At 47.0% G+C, this 25,463-nt stretch overlaps 1 protein-coding gene across 1 annotated transcript in view; it reads right to left on the bottom strand.

Moving 5' to 3' along the window:
• Positions 1 to 4,091: 4,091 nt before the first annotated feature.
• The window catches only part of MYLK3 (myosin light chain kinase 3), a 36,523-nt gene continuing 15,151 nt past the window's right edge, over positions 4,092 to 25,463 (bottom strand). Inside the window, exons 6-13 of the mRNA XM_075325231.1 lie at positions 21,143 to 21,236; positions 16,803 to 16,912; positions 14,281 to 14,422; positions 14,067 to 14,137; positions 13,857 to 13,985; positions 12,072 to 12,224; positions 10,882 to 11,014; positions 4,092 to 4,873 (exon numbers count right to left, since the gene is read on the bottom strand). Of these exons, the coding sequence (XP_075181346.1) occupies positions 4,802 to 4,873; positions 10,882 to 11,014; positions 12,072 to 12,224; positions 13,857 to 13,985; positions 14,067 to 14,137; positions 14,281 to 14,422; positions 16,803 to 16,912; positions 21,143 to 21,236 (904 nt within the window). The 3' untranslated portion in view covers positions 4,092 to 4,801. The remainder of the gene's footprint in view (positions 4,874 to 10,881; positions 11,015 to 12,071; positions 12,225 to 13,856; positions 13,986 to 14,066; positions 14,138 to 14,280; positions 14,423 to 16,802; positions 16,913 to 21,142; positions 21,237 to 25,463) is intronic.

The following is a 25,463-nucleotide window of genomic DNA, read 5'->3' as shown; positions in this document are numbered from 1 at the left end:
TCAAGCGGAGATATTAAAAATGGAGCCACAAAGCCTGGGACGGTTTGTCCCATTTATTGGTAGGATAAACCGTAAACTGCCTCCGGGTCCGGACCTGTCTTAAAGGAGCTGTCCATCCTTTGTAATGATTGTATTGGGGGCAAATCACATTACACCCTTTAATTGCTGGGTGATAGGATGATGCAGTTCCTTGTATGTTTTTATCATTAGTTCAGTAATTTTTAATGTTGACTTTTTTTTTTTTTTTTTTTTGCTTATATGGTAGAATTTTCTGTTTAAAACTTAAAAAAAATATAATTTAATTTGTGCAGATATATTGTTGTTTTTGTTTTTCTTCTATGCTGTTTCCAAGGCTACTTGTTACAACGCCTCGGATGATAAGGTCATGATTCTTCGTGCCGCCAGGATTGCCGGAGACGTGAGGCTGCGTTATGTCAGGAAATCGCTTGATTAGACAGAACAGATTCTGTATCCATCTTGAGTCTCGTCTTGCAGTGATTTTATAGATGCTTTTTGATATGCTTTTTTTGTACTTGTTGTAATTGCTGCCATTGTCCTGAATCCGGCGCCGTTTTTCTTTTCTTTCTACGCCTCTGTGTTCCGGAGATACGGCCCTTTCATCCCTGTATATGAATCTAGTCTTGTTGAAGTGGGCGTGGCCCTCATTTTTTTTTCCCGCTAGGTCTTGAGAACCACACCCATTTGTCAAATAGGCCTAGATTTATGTACTTTGAGATAGAGGGCCGTATCTCAGGAACAGAGAGGCTTAGACAAAAGACAAATGTCGCTGGATTCGGGAAAAAAAAAAAAATACACTTGCTGACGTTTCCACCTCTGAACTCTTATCCAGTGTGCTGGTGTTTATAAATGTGGCTCACACGCTCCTGATAAAAAAAAAAAAAAACCTCTACACACCCATGATATATATGTATATATTTTAAAAAGTGTACACACCTGATATCTATTAAAAAAAAAAAATAGTCTAAACACCCTTGTGATAGCTGGATAAATCCTTTGAAGATCACCATACACACAGTGAAGCATGGTGGAAGCCGCATTGCCTAAGGCCGGTTTCACATTTGCGTTGTTTTGATGGAAACTGAATCTGTCAATAATGTAGTACAGTTCATTTATTTACAGTGGAAACGTTACAACATGTGGATATCACCTGAGCTATAGCTTGTTTGTTCAAACTTAATAAGAATATCTGTATATAAATAATCAAAATGTAGATGTAGTTGCATAATTATGTCTGTCTATGTAGCCATTGCATAGACCCATAATATAATTCTAAGCTGTGTAGTCATGAAGGATTTAACCAAAGATAATGAAGCCAGAATGTGAAGCTGCAAAGTCTTATCAGTAGCTTTCACACAGAATGTACAAGAAACAATGAGCTGGGAGAAAATAGGGAGTGAAATACTTCTTACTCCCTTGTTCTAGCTTCAAGGTTAGAGATGCAAACTGTATAATTGGGTGTCTTGCAATACACAAGTTCAGTTGATGACGCTGGCTCAAGGAGAACAGGTTTGTGTTCATTGTCTTAAGCTGGGTTTACACACTGCAACATCTCAAACGACATCGCTGTAACGTCACCGGTTTTGTGACGCAATAGCGATGTTGTTTGCGATGTTGCAGTGTGTGAAACCTATCAGCTAACCGGCCTCTGCTGTGAAGTTGTAATCGTTACAAATCGTTCAGGACCATTCCTAGGTCCTTTGTTTCCCGCTGTGCAGCATGAAGTTTCAGTGTGTGAAGACTTTGCAGCGACTTTGTTAGCAACTTCCCTTTCAAAAGGCTGCTTATCAACGTCCCCAAACAACCAGCTAGGTCGCTCTGCAGGTCTGGATCGCTGTTGAGTTGTTGGCCAGGTTTGCCTGTTTGAACGCTCACCAGAGACTTAGCAGAGACTTAGGGAGGTCGCTATTGCGTCACCAAACCGGTGACGTTACAGCGATGTCCTTTGCGATGTTGCAGTGTGTAAACCCAGCTTTATACATTGGCACTGATATACAGCTAATACGGCACTGTCTGTGGATATCCCGAACGAAGACTCCATTAGCATTCCTTATCTAAATTCCTCCCTTGATATGGACACATGCGGGTATTGTATGGTGTTGCGCTTCCACTGTAAATTAATGAAAAAAATTCAGTTTCCGTCAAAACAATGCAAATGTGAAACCGGCCTAACTGGTGTTTTAGTGAAGGTGGAGGGCATTATGAACAGTTCCAAATATTAGTAAAAGTTGACACCCCCCTTTTATGATGCCAGGTTTTTGTCCGGTAGGTAAATCCTACCTAAGAAGAATCATTTCAGATTTTTTTTTTCCACCTCTAATCTGTACAATAGACAAAAGAAATAATCTTTTTCAGGGGAAAAATAATATGATGCAGTTGCATAAGTGTGAGCATCCTCTTATAATTGGGGATGTGGTTGTGTTCAGAATCAGCCAATCACATTTATGCTCATGTTACTTAGTAGCCAGCGCATAGCTCCTATTATTTACAGGGGTGCAGATTGACCCCATAAAACTGTTTGCTGTTGTAAGAGGATTTTCTTGACATTTGTTTAGTTGTATTTTACAGCAACAGCTGACAACACAGCAAAGGGAACCTATTATCATATTAGCATTCAGGACAAGGGTGCAAAAATGCCTCCCAAAATATTAGATCCACCATGAAGCACTGAAGATGTCATGAGTGACTTACATTTGGCACAACGTTGACATTACCCAGAACTGCACGTTCCTCAAAAAAACAAAAGTCAAGAATAAAATAAGTCTTGGAAACTAAAAACCTGACTGCAACATTAAAGGAGCTGTAGGAATTATTTGCAAGTCCTGGTTGTGTCCTGCTAGTGCCAACAATCACCCGTATTCTTCATAGGGCTGGGCTGTGGGGTAGGAAGGCAAGACGGAAGCCTATTCTAAATAAAAAAAAAAAAACATCCACGCCTGGTTAAGCTTTGCCAAAACCTACATAACATCGTCCAAAAACGTGGGGGACGTGTCAAGTTTGATTGGACCAAAGGGGAATTTTTTTTTTACCATTTCAAAAAATGCGAAGTACTCTTTGGAAGGTCGCCAGACGATCACCATACACACAGTGAAGCATGGTGGAAGCTGCATTGTGGAACTGGTGTTTTAGAGAAGGTGGAGGGAATTATAAATGGTCCCAAATATCTGTAAATTTTGCTACAAATCCTTCAAGGTTTGTGCTAAAAACTGAATGATGTGGTCCTTAAGCGACTGCCAAATATGCCGTCACCAGAAGATTAAAAATTTGGAATGACCCAGAGTTGAATCCAATGTAAATCTGAGGAGGGCGCTGTACACAGGTTTGGAGCTACAGCAAGGAGGCGGAGCCAAAGATTGCAAATTCTAGATGTGTCATGTGATTGGTCCTGACCCAAAAAGACAAAACCTTCATAACTTAAAAGGGAACTTCAACTAAGTATTAGTTTAAGGGTGTGCAGATTTATGCAACCAAATTATACTACTTTTTTAATTTTTCCCTGCAGCACACCCACTCGTGAAATGAGGAATTATACCGTTCCCTGCAGCACACCTGCTGGTGAAATGAGGAATTACACTGTGCCTTGCAACTCACCCGCTGGTGAAATGAGGAATTACACTGTGCCCATTCACATAAATAGGGGATGGGTCCTCCAGTTTCCTTGCAGCACACCCGCTGGTGATATGAGGAATTATACCGTTCCCTGCTCAGTTTCCCTGCAGCACACTCGCTGGTGAAATGAATAATTACACTGTTCCCATTCATATCAATACCGGATGGGTCCTCCAGTTTCCCTGCAGCACACCCGCTGGTGAAATAAAGAATTACACCATGCCCTGCTCAGTTTCCTTGCAGCACACCCGCTGGTGAAATGAAGAATTACACTGTGCCCTGCTCAGTTTCCTTGCAGCACACCCGCTGGTGAAATGAGGAATTACATTGTGCCAATTCACATCCATAATGGATGGGTCCTCCAGAGCAGGAGACGCTATATGTAACCACTCTGCCTGACACAGGAGGATCCTGCTCTTAAATTTCTTAATAGAATAAGTCAAACTTTTCTAAATTGGCTAAAATAAGTACACCTCCAGTCTCTTATTTTTATTAATTTACAAATTTTCACCAAAAAACTGACTATTGCACAATCTAAACAATAAGATAGAAACGTCTTGAGCATGATGCCTGTAAACTCCTATGGAGCGGGCTAAGTCTCTGTTCACATCATTTGACCCTCGCATGCATAGGACCCATAGCCATAGGCTTCCATCCACCCAACGGAGGACAGAATAGTGTCTCCGGATGGGGGCATATATATTGGGTACTTCTGGTGTATCACTCCGATGTGATGTAAGCAGAGACTTAGAGGTTAACCCCGACCTCACTAATGCAATAAAAAAGGCAGATTTCATGCAATTTTGCTTTTTTTGGAAAGTGCACGCAGTCTCCTCGATCAGTTGAATACATTGTTACTGATCCTCTAGTTGATACAATGTAGAAGCCATAGTGTTACCATCCCAATACGGTCAGATGAATGGTTTGGGTTTTTTTTGCCTGGAATTGGTTCCACCCGGTCATCCGAAAGGTGCCCATAGGCTGACAATGCGCCCGCTGTCCTCATAGTCCGTACCGGAGGGGGAGAGTTTGGCTCGTTGTAAAGTCTACTTACACTATATCCAAAATAACTACATTTGCTTTGGGTTCCTGAAACTGCAAAGGAGCCGAGCCCTGAACGTCTCTCAGCCTCCGGTCGCTGGACCTCTATGTGCAGCCCCCGACCACCCTTATCCTACGAGGGCTTCAGGGAAAGGAGCTGGAACTTCCTGAGACGATTCGCAGCCGTGACCACGTAGAAATGTTTCTGGAGGAGAAAAAAGTAGAGATTATAAGTGAGCTGTCCTGCGACCTCCCATAATAGTGGCAGCTAGTGTAAGGGGAGGAGAATCTGACAGGCACTGTGTAAGGGGAGGAGAATCTGACAGGCACAGTGTATAGGGAGGAGACTCTGGCAGACACTGTGTATGGGGAGAAGACTGGCAGGCACTGTGTATGAGGAGGAGACTCTGGCAGGCACTGTGCATGGGGAGTAGACTCTGGCAGGCACTGTGTATAGGGAGGAGACTCTGGCAGGCACTGTGTATTAGGAGGAGACTCTGGCAGGCGCTGTGTATGGGGGGGAGACTCTGACAGGCACAGTGTATAGGGAGGAGACTCTGGCAGGCACTGTGTATTAGGAGGAGACTCTGGCAGGCGCTGTGTATGGGGAGGAGACTGGCAGGCACTGTGTACTGTGTATGGGGAGGAGACTGGCAGGCACTGTGTATGGGGAGGAGACTCTGGCAGGCACTGTGTATTAGGAGGAGACTCTGGCAGGCGCTGTGTATGGGGAGGAGACTGGCAGGCACTGTGTACTGTGTATGGGGAGGAGACTCTGGCAGGCACTGTGTATTAGGAGGAGACTCTGGCAGGCACTGTGTATTAGGAGGAGACTCTGGCAGGCGCTGTGTATGGGGGGGAGACTCTGACAGGCACAGTGTATAGGGAGGAGACTCTGGCAGGCACTGTGTATTAGGAGGAGACTCTGGCAGGCGCTGTGTATGGGGAGGAGACTGGCAGGCACTGTGTACTGTGTATGGGGAGGAGACTGGCAGGCACTGTGTATGGGGAGGAGACTCTGGCAGGCGCTGTGTATGGGGAGGAGACTCTGTCAGGCACTGTGTATGTGGAGGAGACTCTGGCAGGCGCTGTGTATGGGGGGGGAGACTCTGACACGCACAGTGTATAGGGAGGAGACTCTAGCAGGCACTGTGTATGAGGAGGAGACTCTAGCAGGCACAGTGTATGGGGGGGAGACTCTGGCAGGCACTGTGTATAGGGAGGAGACTCTGGCAGGCACTGTGTATTAGGAGGAGACTCTGGCAGGCACTGTGTATTAGGAGGAGACTCTGGCAGGCGCTGTGTATGGGGAGGAGACTCTGGCAGGCACTGTGTAGGGAGGAAACTCTGGCAGGCGCTGTGTATGGGGAGGAGACTCTGGCAGGCACTGTGTAGGGAGGAAACTCTGGCAGGCGCTGTGTATGGGGAGGAGACTCTGGCAGGCGCTGTGTATGGGGAGGAGACTCTGGCAGGCACTGTGTATGGGGAGGAGACTCTGGCAGGCACTGTGTATGGGGAGGAGACTCTGGCAGGCACTGTGTAGGGAGGAAACTCTGGCAGGCGCTGTGTATGGGGAGGAGACTCTGGCAGGCGCTGTGTATGGGGAGGAGACTCTGGCAGGCACTGTGTAGGGAGGAAACTCTGGCAGGCGCTGTGTATGGGGAGGAGACTCTGGCAGGCACTGTGTACTGTGTATGGGGAGGAGACTGGCAGGCACTGTGTATGGGGAGGAGACTCTGGCAGGCACTGTGTATGGGGAGGAGACTCTGGCAGGCACTGTGTACTGTGTATGGGGAGGAGACTCTGGCAGGCACTGTGTATGGGGAGGAGACTGGCAGGCGCTGTGTATGGGGAGGAGACTCTGGCAGGCACTGTGTATAGGGAGGAGACTCTGGCAGGCACTGTGTATAGGGAGGAGACTCTGGCAGGCACTGTGTATAGGGAGGAGACTCTGGCAGGCAATGTGTATGGGGAGGAGACTCTGGCAGGCACTGTGTATGGGGAGGAGACTCTGGCAGGCGCTGTGTATCTGGAGGAGACTGGCAGGCACTGTGTATGGGGAGGAGACTGGCAGGCGCTGTGTATGGGGAGGAGACTCTGGCAGGCGCTGTGTATGGTGAGGAGACTCTGGCAGGCGCTGTGTATGGGGAGGAGACTGGCAGGCACTGTGTATGGGGAGGAGACTGGCAGGCACTGTGTATGGGGAGGAGACTGGAAGGCACTGTGTATGGGGAGGAGACTCTGGCAGGCGCTGTGTATGGGGAGGAGACTCTGGCAGGCGCTGTGTATGGGGAGGAGACTCTGGCAGGCACTGTGTATGGGGAGGAGACTGGCAGGCAGTGTGTATGGGGAGGAGACTCTGGCAGGCGCTGTGTACTGTGTATGGGGAGGAGACTCTGGCAGGCTCTGTGTATGGGGAGGAGACTCTGGCAGGCGCTGTGTACTGTGTATGGGGAGGAGACTCTGGCAGGCACTGTGTATAGGGAGGAGACTCTGGCAGGCAATGTGTATGGGGAGGAGACTGGCAGGCACTGTGTATGGGGAGGAGACTCTGGCAGGCACTGTGTATGGGGAGGAGACTCTGGCAGGCGCTGTAGGGAGGAGACTCTGGCAGGCACTGTGTATGGGGAGGAGACTCTGGCAGGCGCTGTGTATGGGGAGGAGACTCTGGCAGGCGCTGTGTATGGGGAGGAGACTCTGGCAGGCACTGTGTATGGGGAGGAGACTGGCAGGCACTGTGTATGGGGAGGAGACTGTCAGGCGCTGTGTATGGGGAGGAGACTCTGGCAGGCACTGTGTATGGGGAGGAGACTGGCAGGCACTGTGTATGGGGAGGAGACTGGCAGGCGCTGTGTATGGGGAGGAGACTCTGGCAGGCACTGTGTATGGGGAGGAGACTCTGGCAGGCACTGTGTATGGGGAGGAGACTCTGGCAGGCACTGTGTATAGGGAGGAGACTCTGGCAGGCGCTGTGTATGGGGAGGAGACTCTGACAGGCACTGTGTATGGGGAGGAGACTCTGGCAGGCAATGTGTATGGGGAGGAGACTCTGGCAGGCACTGTGTATGGGGAGGAGACTCTGGCAGGCGCTGTGTATAGGGAGGAGACTCTGGCAGGCGCTGTGTATCGGGAGGAGACTCTGGCAGGCGCTGTGTATAGGGAGGAGACTCTGGCAGGCACTGTGTATGGGGAGGAGACTGACAGGCACTGTGTATGGGGAGGAGACTCTGGCAGGCACTGTGTATGGGGAGGAGACTCTGGCAGGCGCTGTGTATGGGGAGGAGACTCTGGCAGGCGCTGTGTATGGGGAGGAGACTCTGGCAGGCACTGTGTATGGGGAGGAGACTCTGGCAGGCAATGTGTATGGGGAGGAGACTCTGGCAGGCACTGTGTATGGGGAGGAGACTCTGGCAGGCGCTGTGTATAGGGAGGAGACTCTGGCAGGCGCTGTGTATGGGGAGGAGACTCTGGCAGGCGCTGTGTATGGGGAGGAGACTCTGGCAGGCACTGTGTATGGGGAGGAGACTCTGGCAGGCACTGTGTATAGGGAGGAGACTCTGGCAGGCAATGTGTATGGGGAGGAGACTCTGGCAGGCACTGTGTATGGGGAGGAGACTCTGGCAGGCGCTGTGTATAGGGAGGAGACTCTGGCAGGCGCTGTGTATGGGGAGGAGACTCTGGCAGGCGCTGTGTATGGGGAGGAGACTCTGGCAGGCGCTGTGTATGGGGAGGAGACTCTGGCAGGCACTGTGTATGGGGAGGAGACTGGCAGGCACTGTGTATGGGGAGGAGACTGTCAGGCGCTGTGTATGGGGAGGAGACTCTGGCAGGCGCTGTGTATGGGGAGGAGACTCTGGCAGGCACTGTGTACTGTGTATGGGGAGGAGACTGGCAGGCACTGTGTATGGGGAGGAGACTCTGGCAGGCACTGTGTATGGGGAGGAGACTCTGGCCGGCACTGTGTATAGGGAGGAGACTCTGGCAGGCACTGTGTATGGGGAGGAGACTCTGGCAGGCACTGTGTATAGGGAGGAGACTCTGGCAGGCAATGTGTATGGGGAGGAGACTCTGGCAGGCACTGTGTATGGGGAGGAGACTCTGGCAGGCGCTGTGTATAGGGAGGAGACTCTGGCAGGCGCTGTGTATCGGGAGGAGACTCTGGCAGGCGCTGTGTATAGGGAGGAGACTCTGGCAGGCGCTGTGTATGGGGAGGAGACTCTGACAGGCACTGTGTATGGGGAGGAGACTCTGGCAGGCACTGTGTATGGGGAGGAGACTCTGGCAGGCGCTGTGTATGGGGAGGAGACTCTGGCAGGCGCTGTGTATGGGGAGGAGACTCTGGCAGGCGCTGTGTATGGGGAGGAGACTCTGGCAGGCACTGTGTACTGTGTATGAGGAGGAGACTCTAGCAGGCGCTGTGTATGGGGAGGAGACTCTGGCAGGCACTGTGTATGGGGAGGAGACTCTGGCAGGCGCTGTGTATGGGAAGGAGACTCTGGCAGGCACTGTGTATGGGGAGGAGACTCTGGCAGGCGCTGTGTATGGGGAGGAGACTCTGGCAGGCACTGTGTACTGTGTATGAGGAGGAGACTCTAGCAGGCGCTGTGTATGGGGAGGAGACTCTGGCAGGCACTGTGTATGGGGAGGAGACTCTGGCAGGCGCTGTGTATGGGGAGGAGACTCTGGCAGGCACTGTGTATGAGGAGGAGACTCTAGCAGGCGCTGTGTATGGGGAGGAGACTCTGGCAGGCACTGTGTATGGGGAGGAGACTCTGGCAGGCGCTGTGTATGGGAAGGAGACTCTGGCAGGCACTGTGTATGGGGAGGAGACTCTGGCAGGCACTGTGTATAGGGAGGAGACTCTGGCAGGTGCTGTGTATGGGGAGGAGACTCTGGCCGGCACTGTGTACTGTGTATGGGGAGGAGACTCTGGCAGGCACTGTGTATGGGGAGGAGACTATGGCAGGCACTGTGTATGGGGAGGAGACTCTGGCAGGCGCTGTGTATGGGGAGGAGACTCTGGCAGGCGCTGTGTATGGGGAGGAGACTCTGGCAGGCGCTGTGTATGGGGAGGAGACTCTGGCAGGCGCTGTGTATGGGGAGGAGACTCTGGCCGGCACTGTGTACTGTGTATGAGGAGGAGACTCTAGCAGGCACTGTGTATGGGGAGGAGACTCTGGCAGGCGCTGTGTATGGGGAGGAGACTCTGGCAGGCGCTGTGTATGGGGAGGAGACTTTGGACGGCACTGTGTACTGTGTATGGGGAGGAGACTCTGGCCGGCACTGTGTACTGTGTATGGGGAGGAGACTCTGGCCGGCGCTGTGTATGGGGAGGAGACTCTGGCAGGCGCTGTGTATGGGGAGGAGACTCTGGCCGGCACTGTGTACTGTGTATGAGGAGGAGACTCTAGCAGGCACTGTGTATGGGGAGGAGACTCTGGGCGGCACTGTGTATGGGGAGGAGACTCTGGCAGGCGCTGTGTATGGGGAGGAGACTCTGGCCGGCACTGTGTACTGTGTATGGGGAGGAGACTCTGGCCGGCACTGTGTACTGTGTATGGGGAGGAGACTCTGGCAGGCACTGTGTATGGGGAGGAGACTCTGGCAGGCGCTGTGTATGGGGAGGAGACTCTGGACGGCACTGTGTACTGTGTATGAGGAGGAGACTCTAGCAGGCACTGTGTATGGGGAGGAGACTCTGGGCGGCACTGTGTATGGGGAGGAGACTCTGGCAGGCGCTGTGTATGGGGAGGAGACTCTGGCCGGCACTGTGTACTGTGTATGGGGAGGAGACTCTGGCCGGCACTGTGTACTGTGTATGGGGAGGAGACTCTGGCAGGCACTGTGTATGGGGAGGAGACTCTGGCAGGCGCTGTGTATGGGGAGGAGACTCTGGCCGGCACTGTGTACTGTGTATGGGGAGGAGACTCTGGCAGGCGCTGTGTATGGGGAGGAGACTCTGGCAGGCGCTGTGTATGGGGAGGAGACTCTGGCCGGCGCTGTGTATGGGGAGGAGACTCTGGCCGGCGCTGTGTATGGGGAGGAGACTCTGGCAGGCGCTGTGTATGGGGAGGAGACTCTGGCCGGCGCTGTGTATGAGGAGGAGACTCTAGCAGGCACTGTGTATGGGGAGGAGACTCTGGTTCTCTCTGTAAAAGTTTGTGCACCCCCTCTCTAGAGATTCCATTTGCTCTCTCGGAATTAACCACTTACTTTCCATTTCTTCTGGGCCATGTATCTCTGGAGCAGGACCTGGGACTTGAGCCGCACTTTGTATTTTTGGGCTTTTAGGGGCAGGTTGACGAGCCACTCGTGCTTCAGGCACTGCCCGGCGCTCAGTCTGCAGCTGGAAAACAGAAATAGGAGAGGTCCTCACTGACAGCGGCCATGTACAGCCGGTGGTGAGGGGGGATTAGTCACAGAGTCACCCAGGCTTTATATAGGGGTATGGTCCCTGCTGGCTCCCCCCCCCTGTGCTCTGTGGCTTCTCCCTTCCTGTACTCTGGCTCTGCCCTCCCCATGCTCTGTGGCTCCTCTCACCTGTGCTCTGTGGCTCCTCCCTCCCCACCCCCCTGTGACCCCCTCCTCCTACACTTATCACAATGCGGTCCCTGTTGGCTCCTCCCCCTGTGTTATGTGGCTCCTCCCTTCCTGTAATCTGGCTCCGCCCTCCCCATGCTCTGTGGCTCCTCCCTTCCTGTGCTCGGTGGCTCCTCCCACCTGTGCTCTGTGGCTCCTCCCTCCCCACCCCCTGTAATCCCCACCTCCTACACTTATCACAATGCGGTCCCTGTTGGCTCCTCCCCCTGTGTTCCGTGGCTCCTCCCTTCCTGTACTCTGGCTCCGCCCTCCCCATGCTCTGTGGCTCCTCCCACCTGTGCTCTGTGGCTCCTCCCTCCCCACCCCCCTGTGACCCCCTCCTCCTACACTTATCACAATGCGGTCCCTGTTGGCTCCTCCCCCTGTGTTATGTGGCTCCTCCCTTCCTGTAATCTGGCTCCGCCCTCCCCATGCTCTGTGGCTCCTCCCTTCCTGTGCTCGGTGGCTCCTCCCACCTGTGCTCTGTGGCTCCTCCCTCCCCACCCCCTGTAATCCCCACCTCCTACACTTATCACAATGCGGTCCCTGTTGGCTCCTCCCCCTGTGTTCCGTGGCTCCTCCCTTCCTGTACTCTGGCTCCGCTCTCCCCATGCTCTGCGGCTCCTCCCTTCCTGTGCTCTGTGGCTCCTCCCTCCCCACCCCCTGTGACCCCCTCCTCCTACACTTATCACAATGCGGTCCCTGTTGGCTCCTTCCCCTGTGCTCGGTGGCTCCTCCCTCCCCACCCTCTGTGGCTCCTCCTCCTACACTGATCACAATACAGTCCTGAGTGCCGGATGAACATCCCCTTTAAGCAGCTTCACCTTTTCTCTTTCACTAAGAGTCTGGAGATGAAATCTTTGGCTTCTTCCGACACTTGATCAAATGTCTCGGATTCGAAGTCCCAGTTGCAGTTCACAATGTAGTTCATGGTCTCGGCATCACTTTCACCCAAAAACGGAGACAGACCGCTGAGGCTACAAAAGAAAGGGGCATGAGTGCGGGGGAGGAAACAGGGAAACAGTCAGTGAGTCTGAACTTTGCCTCCAGCCATTCTGACACTACAACTCCCAGCATATCTAGACTATTGCACTATGGACTCAGCCTTAAAGAGATCATTCCATCTTAGACGACGGAGTACCATATGCCTCCAGTGTGGGGGTCTCATGTTGCTTCCGGCTCTCTCCATTCACTTCTATAGTGGAGACCTGAAAACAGTCACAGAAGCTCCCATAGAAGTCATGGTCACCTCTTCCTTCCTTCCTTGCGCCCGCTTCACCAGGCGAGACAGAGTTAGGAACCTACATTTATGAAACATGTTTAACCCTTTACAGGTTTCCGAGTCATGGATAGCGCCACTCTTGCCTACAGGATGTGTCTGGTACTGCAGCTTCAGAACCGGACCTGGAACACCACAGCTCTGTATACTGTCTAGTGGCCATTCTCAGGATCTGCAGCTCAACTCCCGTTTATTTCAAAGAAAAGTTAACTGCAGCACCCAAGTATGGCCACTACACTGTGTAGGGTGCTATTTTGTTCTGACACCGTACACTGTGATAGGTCGACACATCAGAGCTGGACAATCCCTTTAACTTGCTCCTGTCCCCAACATATAATGCACTGGGCGGTTGGTGGCTCCTGGGCTATTGGTGCCTCTTGAGCTGTTGGTGGCTTTTGTGTCTTTGATGGCTCTTGAGCCTTTGGTGACTCTTGGGCCATTGGTGATTCTTTGGCAGTTGTTGGCTCTTGGGCCGTTGGTGGTTCTTGACCCTATGATGGCTTTTGAGCCTTTGGTGACTCTTGGGCCAGTGGTGGCTCTTGAGCCTATGGTGGCACTTGAGCCGTAAGTGGATCTTGAGCCATTGGTGACTCTTGAAACGTTGGTGACTCTTGAGCCATTGGTAGATCTTGGGCCTTTGCTGACTCTTGAGCCGTTGGTGACTCTTGGGCCGTTGGTGACTCTTGGGCCGTTGGTGACTCTTGGGCCGTTGGTGACTCTTGCACCGTTGGTGGCTCTTGCACCGTTGGTGGCTCTTGCACCGTTGGTGGCTCTTGAGCCGTTTGAGACTCTTGGACAGTTGGTGACTCTTCCACCATTGGTGGCTCTTGAGCCATTGGTGACTCTTGGGCCTTTGCTGGCACTTGAGCTGTTGGTGGCTCGCTCTTGGGCCGTTGGTGGCTCGCTCTTGGGCCGTTGGTGGCTCGCTCTTGGGCCGTTGGTGGCTCGCTCTTGGGCTGTTGGTGGCTCGCTCTTGGGCCGTTGGTGGCTCACTCTTGGGCCGTTGGTGGCTCACTCTTGGGCCGTTGGTCTGTCTTGAGCTGTTGGCAGCTCTTGAGCCTTTGATGACTCTTGGACTGTTGCTGGTTCTTTGACCTTTGCTGGCTCTTGGTGGCTCTTGGCCCTTTAGTGGCTCTTGAGCTTTTGGTGGCTCTTGGCCCTTTAGTGGCTCTTGAGCTTTTGGTGGCTCTTGGCCCTTTAGTGGCTCTTGAGCTTTTGGTGGCTCTTGAGCTGTGACCTTCTCTCCCTTGATCATTTACTATGAGAGATTTGTGAAGACGATGCAGAGAATGACTCGAATATGTGACATCTACGCCAGGAGATGACTCACAGCATGTAGGTGATGACTCCTACACTCCACATGTCCGTGGGGAAGGACACAAAATCGTAATTTACCACTTCTGGAGCCAAAAACTCCGGAGTTCCAAAATTCACTTTTAGCTTTTCGCGAGGCTTGTACCTAGAAATCATCAAAAAAAAATCATCAATGTCGTAACTGGGAGATCATCCGGTCATCAGAGGACGGGAGCGCGGCACTCACCTCCGCGCCAGCCCAAAATCAATGATCTTTATCTGGTTCCCTGTGCGGCTGACACATAGAATATTCTCCGGCTGAAGGATACAAAGTAGGCAACAATTGGAGCTATACGATAAATGGCTGCAACAGTGGACATCCCCTTGAAGATGAATTAAAGGGGATGTCTGAGATGCATTCCCAAGACATCCCCTTTAACACCCCCAATGCAGGGCATCACCTTGAGGTCCAGGTGTAGAATATACTGTTGGTGCAGGTAGTAGATCCCCTCACAGATCTGCCTGGTGAACATGATGGCGTCCAGCTCCGTCAGGTGGTAACTCTCATCGGTGATCCTGTCGAATAATTCCCCTCCGTCCAGACTGGAGAGAGAAAAACAGAAACCCATAGAACCTTCTAGGTGGCCACCATCTAGTTATGCCTGATCACTGCGGGGTCGGGGGGGGGGGGGGGGGGGGCGATGGCTGGGACACCCCTTGTGCACCAGATCCAGAGTCCTGTGACCCCCGAATGAACAGATCGAGCACATGCAAGAGTTTCCAAAAAAGAAGGGTGACTTAAAGGGGTTGTCCAGCACTTTAACATTGGACACAGCTGACGGAGATGTGGAGCTCCGCAACTGAGCGTTTCCAGATGTCGCCGGCATCGGGAACAGCTGACCGGTGAGGGGGCAGGGTGTTGCACCCCAACCAGTCAGACATTGATGACCTGGCCTATGCATTTATTTCACCTGAGTGCTGGATTCACAGCAACACAGCTCAGTACTTCTTTATAATGTCCTCTACACTGCTGCTTTCTAGTAAGTGTTTTATCTCTCTCCAGTTCTGGATTCACAGCTACACTGCTCAATGCTGCTGTATAATGTCCTACATGCTGCTGCTTTCTAGTAAGTGTTTCATCTCACGCCAGTGCTGGATTCACACAATACAACTCAGTACTAATAGATAATGTCCTTTTTAGCTGCTGCTGATTTCTAGTAAGTGTTTTATCTCATGCCATTGCTGCATTCACACAACACAGCTCAGTACTTCTTTATAATGTCCTGTATGGTGTTGCTTTCTAGTAAGTGTTTTATCTCTCTCCAGTTCTGGATTCACAGCTGCATTGCTCAATACTGCTGTATAATGCCCTACATGCTGCTGCTTTCTAGTAAGTGTTTTATCCCCCGCCAGTGCTGCATTCACACAACACAGCTCAGTACTTCTTTATAATGTCCTGTATGGTGTTGCTTTCTAGTAAGTGTTTTATTTCTCTCCAGTTCTAGATTCACAGCTGCATTGCTCAATACTGCTGTATAATGTCTTACATGCTGCTGCTTTCTAGTAAGTGTTTTATCTCACGCCAGTGTTGCATTCACACAACACAGCTCAGTACTGATAGATAATGTCCTCTATTTAGCTGCTGATGCTTTCTAGTAAGTGTTTTATCTCACGCCAGTTCCGGATTAAATGCTGCACTGCTCGTTACTGCTTTATAATGTCCTACATGCTGATGTTTTCTAGTAAGTGTTTTATCTCACGCCAGTGCTGGATTCACAGCTATGCTGCTCAGTACTGCTTTATAAAGTCCTACATATTGCTGCTTTCTAGCAAGTGGGGGTTTTTTTCCACTCCAGAGGTGGATTCACAACTACATTGCTCAGTACTGCTAGATAAAGTCCTCTATGCAGCTGCTTATGCTTTCTAGTAAGTGTATTATCTCAAACCAGTGCTGGATTCAGAGCTATTTTACTCAGTACTGCTGTATAATGTCCCCCATGCTGCTGCTTTCTCGTATTTTATTTCACTCCAAAAGGTGGATTCACAGATACACTGCTCAATACTGATAGATAAAGTCTTCTATGCAGCGTCTGATACGTTCTATTTTTATCTCATTCCAATGCTGCTCAGTACTGCTGTGTAATGTCATAAATGCTTCTGCTTTCTAGCAAGAGCTGGACTCACAACTGCATTGCTTAGTACTGATGTATAATGTCCTCTATGCAGCTGCAGCTGCTTTCTAGTAAGTGTTTTATTTCACCCCAGAAGTAGGTTCACAACTACACTGCTCAGTACTGCTGTACAATGTCCTCTATGCAGCTACTGATGCTTTCCTAGTAAGTGTTTTATCTCACTTCAGTGCTGGAATCACAGCTACACTTCTCAGTACGGCTGTATAATGTCCTCAATGCTGCTGCTTTCTAGTGAGTGTTTCCCCCCCCCAAGAGGTGGATTCACTACTACAATGCTCAGTACGGATATATAATGTCTTCTAAGCAGCTGCTGCTTTCTAGTAAGTGTTTTATTTCACTTCAGAAGTAGGGTTCACAACTACACTGCTCAGAACTGATAGATGCTTTCTAGAGTCTTATCTCACTCCTGCTGGATTCACAGCTGCACTATGCAGTACTTCTGTAAAATGTCCTCCATGCTGCTGCTTTCTAGTAAGTGTTTTATTTCACTCCAGAGGTAGATTTACCACTACACTGCTCAGTACTGATGTATAATGTCGTCTATGCAGCTGCTGATGCTTTCTAGTAAGTGTTTTAACTCACTCCAGTTTCACAGTTGCATTGATCAGTACTGCAGTATGGGAGATGAAATAGCAGTTAGTCTCCACCCACTAGCTCAGCAACAACTGAAAAAATTGAGAAAGAGCCCAAACTTATTCTGAAAAGTATGGTTATGAAAAATAATTTCTTAAAGGGGCAGCGTTCTCTGATGCTGCAGACCCCCTCCCCCTCCTCCCCCAGATGATACATACTACTCCATGATTAGCGTCAGGTCGTTCTTGCATTCGAACGCGTCGTACAATTGTATCAGGTTGACGTGATTTAACTGATTCATGACATTAATTTCATTCTTCACTTCGTCCTAAAAGAAATAAAAAATAAAAAATAACCATAAAATCCAAACTCTGATCTCTCCCCCCTCCTTGTAACGCAGACGAGGGGTCTGGAGCGCCAGGTGTCTGTGGAGGAGTAAATAAACGGATAATTAGAGGCTGGCGGGGGCCCGGATGACTAGCGGCAGCGCCTGCCTGCCCTTTTCCAGACCCCCATCTGAGCACGTTAGCGGAGCACTGACAGCATCTCCCGCTAAGAGGCTCATGAATATGTAAATTTATGCAAATGAGCTAGTCAGAGCCCCTGGCCTTCTCACTATACATCTCTGCACTAAAGGGTAAGTGCCTTCCCCGGCAGCGGCATAAAAATGGACAAAACAACAACAAAACTTATACATGTCCGTAAAATAAAAAGCAATTTGATTATTTTTGTACAAAAATATAAGAAATGGTCGTTGTCACTTCTACAAACGTTACATAAATCAATACAAGAGAATATACAACTTTGGAATGTTTATTATCAGAGAAATCTACTTCTTTCTCCACTTATGAGCCACTTCTCCTCCCCCATTACTGCCTCCTGAACTCATCCTTCATTTATAAAATAGCTAAAATTGCTCAACCTTTACACAAGAGTGCAACGTCACTGAAGAGTCAGATTATAGCTGCCTATTGCAGTCTATGGAGAGTGGAGAGGAGTAGAGGAAGAGGGCTAAAGACAAACAGAGTAGGTTTCTAGTAAGTGTCTTATCTCACCCCAGACCTGGATTCGCAGCTATACTATTCAACCTGTTGTGTAATGTCCTCCATGCTGCAGCTTTCTAGTAAGTGTTTTATTTCATTACAGTGCTGGATTCACAGCTACACTGCTCAGTCTTGCTATATAATGGCCTCTAGTAAATATTTTTCTCACGCCAATGCTGGATTTGCAGCTACAAGTCTTAGTACTGCTATATAATATTCTTCACGCTGCAGCTTTCTAGTAAGTGTTTATCTCACTGCTCAGTACTGCTGTATAATGGCCTTTGTGCTGCAGGTTTCCAATAAGTGTTTTATCTCATTCCCTGCTGAACTAACAGCCACACTGCTCAGTACTGTTGTATAATGTCCTACATGCTGTAGCTTTCTAGTAAATGTTTATCTCACTTCGGTGCTGGATTCACAGCTACACTGCTCAGTTCTGTTATATAATGGCCTCTAATAATTATTTTTCTCATACCAATGCTGGATTTGCAGCAACACTTCTTACTAATGCTATATAATATCCTTCATGATGCAGCTTTCTAGTAAGTGTTTATCTCACTCCAGTACTGGATTCAAACCTACACTGCTCAGTACTGCTATATAATGACCTTTGTGCTGCAGGTTTCTAATAAGTGTTTTATCTCACTCCTGTGCTGGATTCACACCTATACTGCTCAATACTTCAGTATAATGTTCTACATGCTGTAGCTTTCTAGTAAGTGTTTTATCTCACTTCGGTGCTGGATTCACAGCTACACTGATCAGTCCTGCTATATAATGGCCTCTGTGCTGCAGGTTTCCAGTAAGTGTTTTATCTCACTTCAATGCTGGATTCACAGCCACAATGCTCAGTACTGGTGTTTAATGTCCTCCATGCTGTAGTTTTCTAGTAAATGTTTATCTCACTTCAATGCTGGATTCATAGCTACAATTCTCATTAATGGTTTTTAATGTCCTCCATGCTGTAGCTTTCTAGTAAGTGTTATATCTAACTCCATTCATGGATTAAAACCTACACAGCTTAGTACTGCTGTTTTATATCCTCCATGCTCCAGCGACATATCTCACACCAATCCTGGATTCACAGCTACACTGCTAAGTATTACTGTATAAAGTCCTCCATGCTGCGTTTTAGTAAGTGTTTATCTCATTCCCATAGCTGGATTCACAGCTACACTGCTCAGTAATGCTGTATAATGTCCTTCCTGATGTAGCTTTCTAGTAAGTGTTTATCTCACTCCAGTGCTGGATTCAAACCTACGCTCCTCAGTAATGCTCTATTATGTCATCCATGCTCCAGCTTTCTAGTAAGTATTTTGTCTCATGCCAATGCTGGATTCACAGCTACACTGCTTAGTACTCCTACATAATGTCCTCCATGCTGCTGCTTCTAAACATTTCCCACATTGAGACAGGAGAGCAGGAATCTCTCATCTCTGTGTGTGCTGTGTATGGGAGACATCATAGAATCTAGTCTGCACCCACCAGCTCATAGACAAGTGAAAATTAGAGACCGTCTGTGTGTGCTGTGTATGAGAGACATCATAGAATCTAGTCTGCACCCACCAGCTCACAGACAAGTGAAAATTAGAGACCGTCTGTGTGTGCTGTGTATGGGAGACATCATAGAATCTAGTCTGCACCCACCAGCTCATAGACAAGTGAAAATTAGAGACCGTCTGTGTGTGCTGTGTATGAGAGACATCATAGAATCTAGTCTGCACCCACCAGCTCATAGACAAGTGAAAATTAGAGACCGTCTGTGTGTGCTGTGTATGAGAGACATCATAGAATCTAGTCTGCACCCACCAGCTCATAGACAAGTGAAAATTAGAGACCGTCTGTGTGTGCTGTGTATGAGAGACATCATAGAATCTAGTCTGCACCCACCAGCTCAGAGACAACTGAAAATTAGAGACAGTCTGTGTGTGCTGTGTATGGGAGACATCATAGCAGCTTGTCTCCACCCACCAGCTCAGAGACAACTGGAAATTAGAGACAGTCTGTGTGTGCTGTGTATGGGAGACATCATAGCAGCTTGTCTCCACCCACCAGCTCAGAGACAACTGGAAATTAGAGACAGTCTGTGTGCCGTGTATGGGAGACATCATAGAATCTAGTCTACACCCACCAGCTCAGAGACAGCTGAAAATTAGAGACAGTCTGTGTGTGCTGTGTATGGGAGACATCATAGCAGCTTGTCTCCACCCACCAGCTCAGAGACAACTGGAAATTAGAGACAGTCTGTGTGCTGTGTATGGGAGACATCATAGAATCTAGTCTGCACCCACCAGCTCAGAGACAACTGGAAATTAGAGACAGAGTCTGTGTGTGCTCTATATGGGAGACATCATAGCAGATAGTCTGCACCCACCAGCTCAGAGGCAACTGGAAATTAGAGACAGTCTGTGTGTGCTGTGTATTGGAGACATCATAGCAGCTCATCTCCACCCACCAGCTCAGAGACAACTGAAAATTAGAAAAAGACTCTGCAGAGGGAAAAACTGAGTATATAAGTAATATAACGTCTAGAAATGATCTACAAGTCTACACAGATACATTGTTGTCACACCTGTGACTTGTACCGCTGGTAAGTGTTGCCTCACTCACTGGGTGCTCCGCTCTGCTGTTCCCTATGTCATTTTGTCCTTGCAACATATCTGGATGTGCTACATCCTCCTGTTGCTGGAGAGTCTCCACCTGGCTATAGGAAGATGTGACCAGACAGTCTCTGCCTCCTGTTTTGACCAGCCAATCAACTGCTGCAGACCCAGGGACTGCCCTGGAGGAGCGCCTGGTGACTACCTGCAGCCCCGACTATCCTCACCACCAAAGGCTCTAGTGAAAACCAGGTAGTCGCCTAGTTCTGCCCCTGCAGGGTGAGCCCGGCCCGTGGTGCAGTGGGTCCACACCCAACACCGTTGCAATTACTGTATAAAGAAAAGTATCAACACCTGAAGAAATTATGCAAGCCAAAACATATTATAAATTATACCAATATCCTTTATTGATAAATATTAAATATATATTTAAAAATGGAACAACTCAAGAGATGGATGGTATACATTGGGGAAATCCGGATATGCCCTGATACAATAAATAAATATCACACAAGTGTGTGAGTATCCAATTCAATTAGAATAGATTTAAAAGGATACATGACATCCCAAAACTGCAACAGAACTTTATATATAAAGAAATTAAATACTCACAAGTGAATGCTAAAAGTAACAGTGGTATTTGAAAAGTATCAATTACAAACTAAAGAATCAAAAAAGGAAGTGAATTACCAATGAGCCGGGTCCAAAACAGGGCTAAGGAGCAGTTTTCCCCGTACACTCGACGCGCATTTCGCAACCGCACTGAGGTTGTGAAACGTGCGTCGAGTATACGGTGAAAACCGCTCCTTAGCCCTGTTTTGGATCCGGCTAAGGATATGATAAGCATATGATAAAATTGTCACAGTGGCATAAATATTGGTGCCTTAAATATTATCTCGTTGCACCTCCACTTACCCTGTCCTTGGGCGCCTTCACTTTGATGATTTTTGCAGCCAGACGAAGCCCGGATGAAATCTCCACACATTTGTGAACTTGACCAAAGCGCCCCCTAATGATCAATATATTAAAATGTGAAAAGGAAATACATGGAACAATAAAGCTTATGTTCGTATTCCCATTCCTCCCTTGTTATAGGCCAGTTTATTTTTTTTTTTAAGTTTTTGTAACCACCAGATGGTGCTGTTGCTGTGACAGCAAAATAACATTTAAAGGTAAACTCCACCTTGTTAACTTGGAAACTTCAGCATTGTTTCAGTTTGTAAAGCTGAACTAAAGAGCAGTTCTCCATTTGAACAACCCTTTGCATCTTTATACACATGGTCCATTTATTTGGATCACTTCATTTCCTAAATAATACCAATGCATTGCACATAAGCCAGCAGCTGCTTCCTTCCGGGACAGGTTAGTATAACTCCCGACAATTAGGGATTCCCAGGAGGAAAGTGACAGCTGGACAACTCTTTCTCTAAGAGCAAACACTGTCCAAATGACCAACACTTATAATGGTAGCGAAGACTTAAAGGGGGTGTCCATAACTAGAAAAACATGACTACTTTAAAAAAAAAAAACAGCGCCACACCTGTCTACAGGACATGAGTGGTGTTACAGCTCAACATCATTGGGTTTTAGCAGCAATATCACACATAAACTGTAGACAGGAGATCTTTTTGGAAGAAGCAACCATGTTTTTCTAACACTAGGCAACCCCTTTAATATAGTCTAAACCAAGCAATAGGAGTTGCTCTTTCAGTAGATTCTCTCACTTCTCATAAGCCTTGTGTGAATGCTGGTGTTGGGTCTGATATATATCCATATTTATATATTAGACTTTAATATATGTTTTTTACTGTAACAGATAAGCAAGTGACTTAAAGGTGACTTTTCAGGTGACATAAATATGTAATTCTTTTACAATGGCTAAATGCCACTGTTCTCCTGAATCCGACGCTGTTTTTCTTTTCTTCCTGCGCCTCTCCGTTCATGAGATATGGCCCCTTTTGCCTGTATACCCTGTTACTGAGTGGGCGTGGCCCTCCACTCTTCTCTGGACCACGCCCACTTTTCTAAGTAGACTAGAATTATATACAGGCAAGAGGAGGCCATATCTTATGAACAGAGAGGCGTAGAAAGAAAAGAAAAACAGCGCTGAATTCAGGAGAACAGCCACATTTACACCATGTAAAAAAAATTACATATTTATGCCACGTGAAACGTCACCTTTAAGTCACTTTCTTCTCTGCTACAATAAGAAACATATATTAAAGTCTAACAGAGAAGAAAGTGACTCAAAGGTGACGTTTCACATGGCATAAATATGTAATTTTTTTACATGGTGTAAATGTGGCTGTTCTCCTGAATCCAGCGCCGTTTTTCTTTTCTTCCTGCGCCTCTCCGTTCATGAGATATGGCTTCTTCTTTCCTGTATATAATTCTAGTCTACTTAGAAAAGTGGGCGTGGTCCAGAGAAGAGTGGAGGGCCACGCCCACTCAGTAACAGGGCTAAATTTATATACAGGAAAGAAGAGGCCATATCTGAGGAATGGAGAGGCGCAGGAAGAAAAGAAAAACAGTGTCGGATTCAGGAGAACAGCGGCGTTTAATCATTGTAAAAAAAATTACATATTTATGGCAATGGAAAAGTCACCTTTAAGTCACTTTCTTCTCTGTTACAATAGAAACACAGTGCTGGATTCAGGAGAACAGCGGCATTGACACTAGGAAATAAAATTACATATTTATGGTATGTGACAGATCCCCTTTAAGTCAGTGTCTTCCCTATTGCAAACTGAAACATATGTATGAAATGTCATAAACACAAATGCATGACTGTGGATACACACACATATATAAAAATATATATATATATATATATATATATATATATATATATATATATATATATATATATATATATATATAAATATATATATAAATATATATATATATATATATATATATATATATGTATATATATATAAATATATATCTAATATAAAAAAAAATATATATATAAATAAATATATATAATATAAAAAAAATTATATATATATATATATATATATATATATATATATATATATATATATATATATATATATATATGCATAATATGTACAATGGGATAGTTAACCTCTTTGCCTGGGACAGGTTAGTATAACTCCCGACAATTAGGGATTCCCAGGGGAAAGTGGCTGCTGGACAACTCTTACTCTAAGGGCAAACACTGTCCTAATGATCAACACTTATAATATTAGCAAAGACTTAAAGGGGTTGTCCATAACTAAAAAACATAACTGCTTACTTTCAAAAACAGCGCCGCACCTGTCTACAGGACATGAGTGATATTGCAGCTCAACATCATTGTAAGGAATGGGTTTTATCTTCAATATCACACACAACCTGTAGACAGGAGTTCTTTTTGGAAGAAAGCAGCCATTTTTTTCAAACACTAGGCAACCTCTTTAATATAGTCTAAACAAAGCAATAGAAGTTGCTCTTTCAGTAGATTTGCTCACTTCTCATAAGCCTTGTGTAAATGCTGGTGTTGGGTCTTATATGTGTATTCATGTATTCCTATTTATATATTAGACTTTAACATATATTATAAATATGTTTCTTATTGTAAAAGAGAATAAAGCGACTTAAAGGAGACTTTTCCATTGCCAGAAATATGTACATTTTTTGACATGGGGTAAATGTGGCTGTTCTCCTGAATCCGGCGCTGTTTTTCTTTTCTTCCTACGCCTCTCCGTTCATGAGATATGGCTTCTTCTTTCCTGTATATAATTATAGTCTGCTTAGGTAAGTGGGCGTGGTCCAGAGAAGAGCGGAGGGCCACGCCCACTCAGTAGCAAGACTAAATTTATATACAACTGAATAGGATAACTGAAGTGAGCACTAATATATATATATTGAGTGCAAGCCAAAAAATACATACATTATAAAAGGATAAGGCTGCACATCAAACTTAGATAATAGTATAATGCCTCAAGCATATGGAAAAATATTGGAATATACAATGAAAAATGCTACTTGCTAATTTGAACATGTGAATAATGAATTGCATACCTGCCATGAATATTAGGAAAAAGGAGATATTTAGCAATCACATTGATCAATGTAACTGAGCCCCAAGACCTCGTCCAGGTATATCTCTATATTGGGGTCCCTAGCTCTGTGACCCTAACTGTGTGTCATCTCATTGCAATTAAAAACTGCTATGGGTGGAGAGGGGTAACTAAGGACTTTCTTATATAGGAGATGGAAAAAACATGGCCGAAAGGGGCGGAGCTGTGTTCACATTCAGAAAAAAACTACATATAACTGAATAGGATAACTGAAGTGAGCACTAATATATATATTATGAGTGCAAGCCAAAAATTACATACTATATACGGATAAGGCTGCACATCAAACTTAGATAATGGTATAATGCCTCAAGCATATGGACAAATATTGGAATATACAATGAAAAATGCTACTTGCTAATTTGAACATGTGAATAATGAATTGCATACCTGCCATGAATATTAGGAAAAAGGAGATATTTAGCAATCGCATTGATCAATGTAACTGAGCCCCAAGGCCTCGTCAAGGCATATCTCTATATTGGGGTCCCTAGCTCTGTGACCCTAACTATGTGTCATCTCATTGCAATTAAAAACTGCTATGGGTGGAGAGGGGTAACTAAGGACTTTCTTATATAGGAGATGGAAAAAACTCCTATCTCCTATCCTATCCTATATATCCTATCCTATCTCCTATATAAGAAAGTCCTTAGTTACCCCTCTCCACCCATAGCAGTTTTTAATTGCAATGAGATGACACATAGTTAGGGTCACAGAGCTAGGGACCCCAATATAGAGATATGCCTTGACGAGGCCTTGGGGCTCAGTTACATTGATCAATGCGATTGCTAAATATCTCCTTTTTCCTAATATTCATGGCAGGTATGCAATTCATTATTCACATGTTCAAATTAGCAAGTAGCATTTTTCATTGTATATTCCAATATTTTTCCATATGCTTGAGGCATTATACCATTATCTAAGGTTGATGTGCAGCCTTATCCTTTTATAATAAATTTATATACAGGCAAGAAGGGGCCATATCTCATGAACGGAGAGGCGCAGGAAGAAAAGAAAAACAGCGTCGTATTCAGGAGAACAGTGGCTTTAATACTAGGAATTAAAATGATATATTTATGGTATGTGTCAGAACCCCTTTAAGTCAGTGTTTTCCCTGTTACAAACTAAAACATATGTATAAAATGTCA

Source organism: Anomaloglossus baeobatrachus, chromosome 10, assembly GCF_048569485.1.
Source record: "Anomaloglossus baeobatrachus isolate aAnoBae1 chromosome 10, aAnoBae1.hap1, whole genome shotgun sequence".
In the NCBI taxonomy this organism is placed as follows: Eukaryota; Metazoa; Chordata; class Amphibia; order Anura; family Aromobatidae; genus Anomaloglossus; species Anomaloglossus baeobatrachus.
Note: the sequence above shows the minus strand (reverse complement) of the source record. Positions and strands in the feature narration are given on the sequence as shown.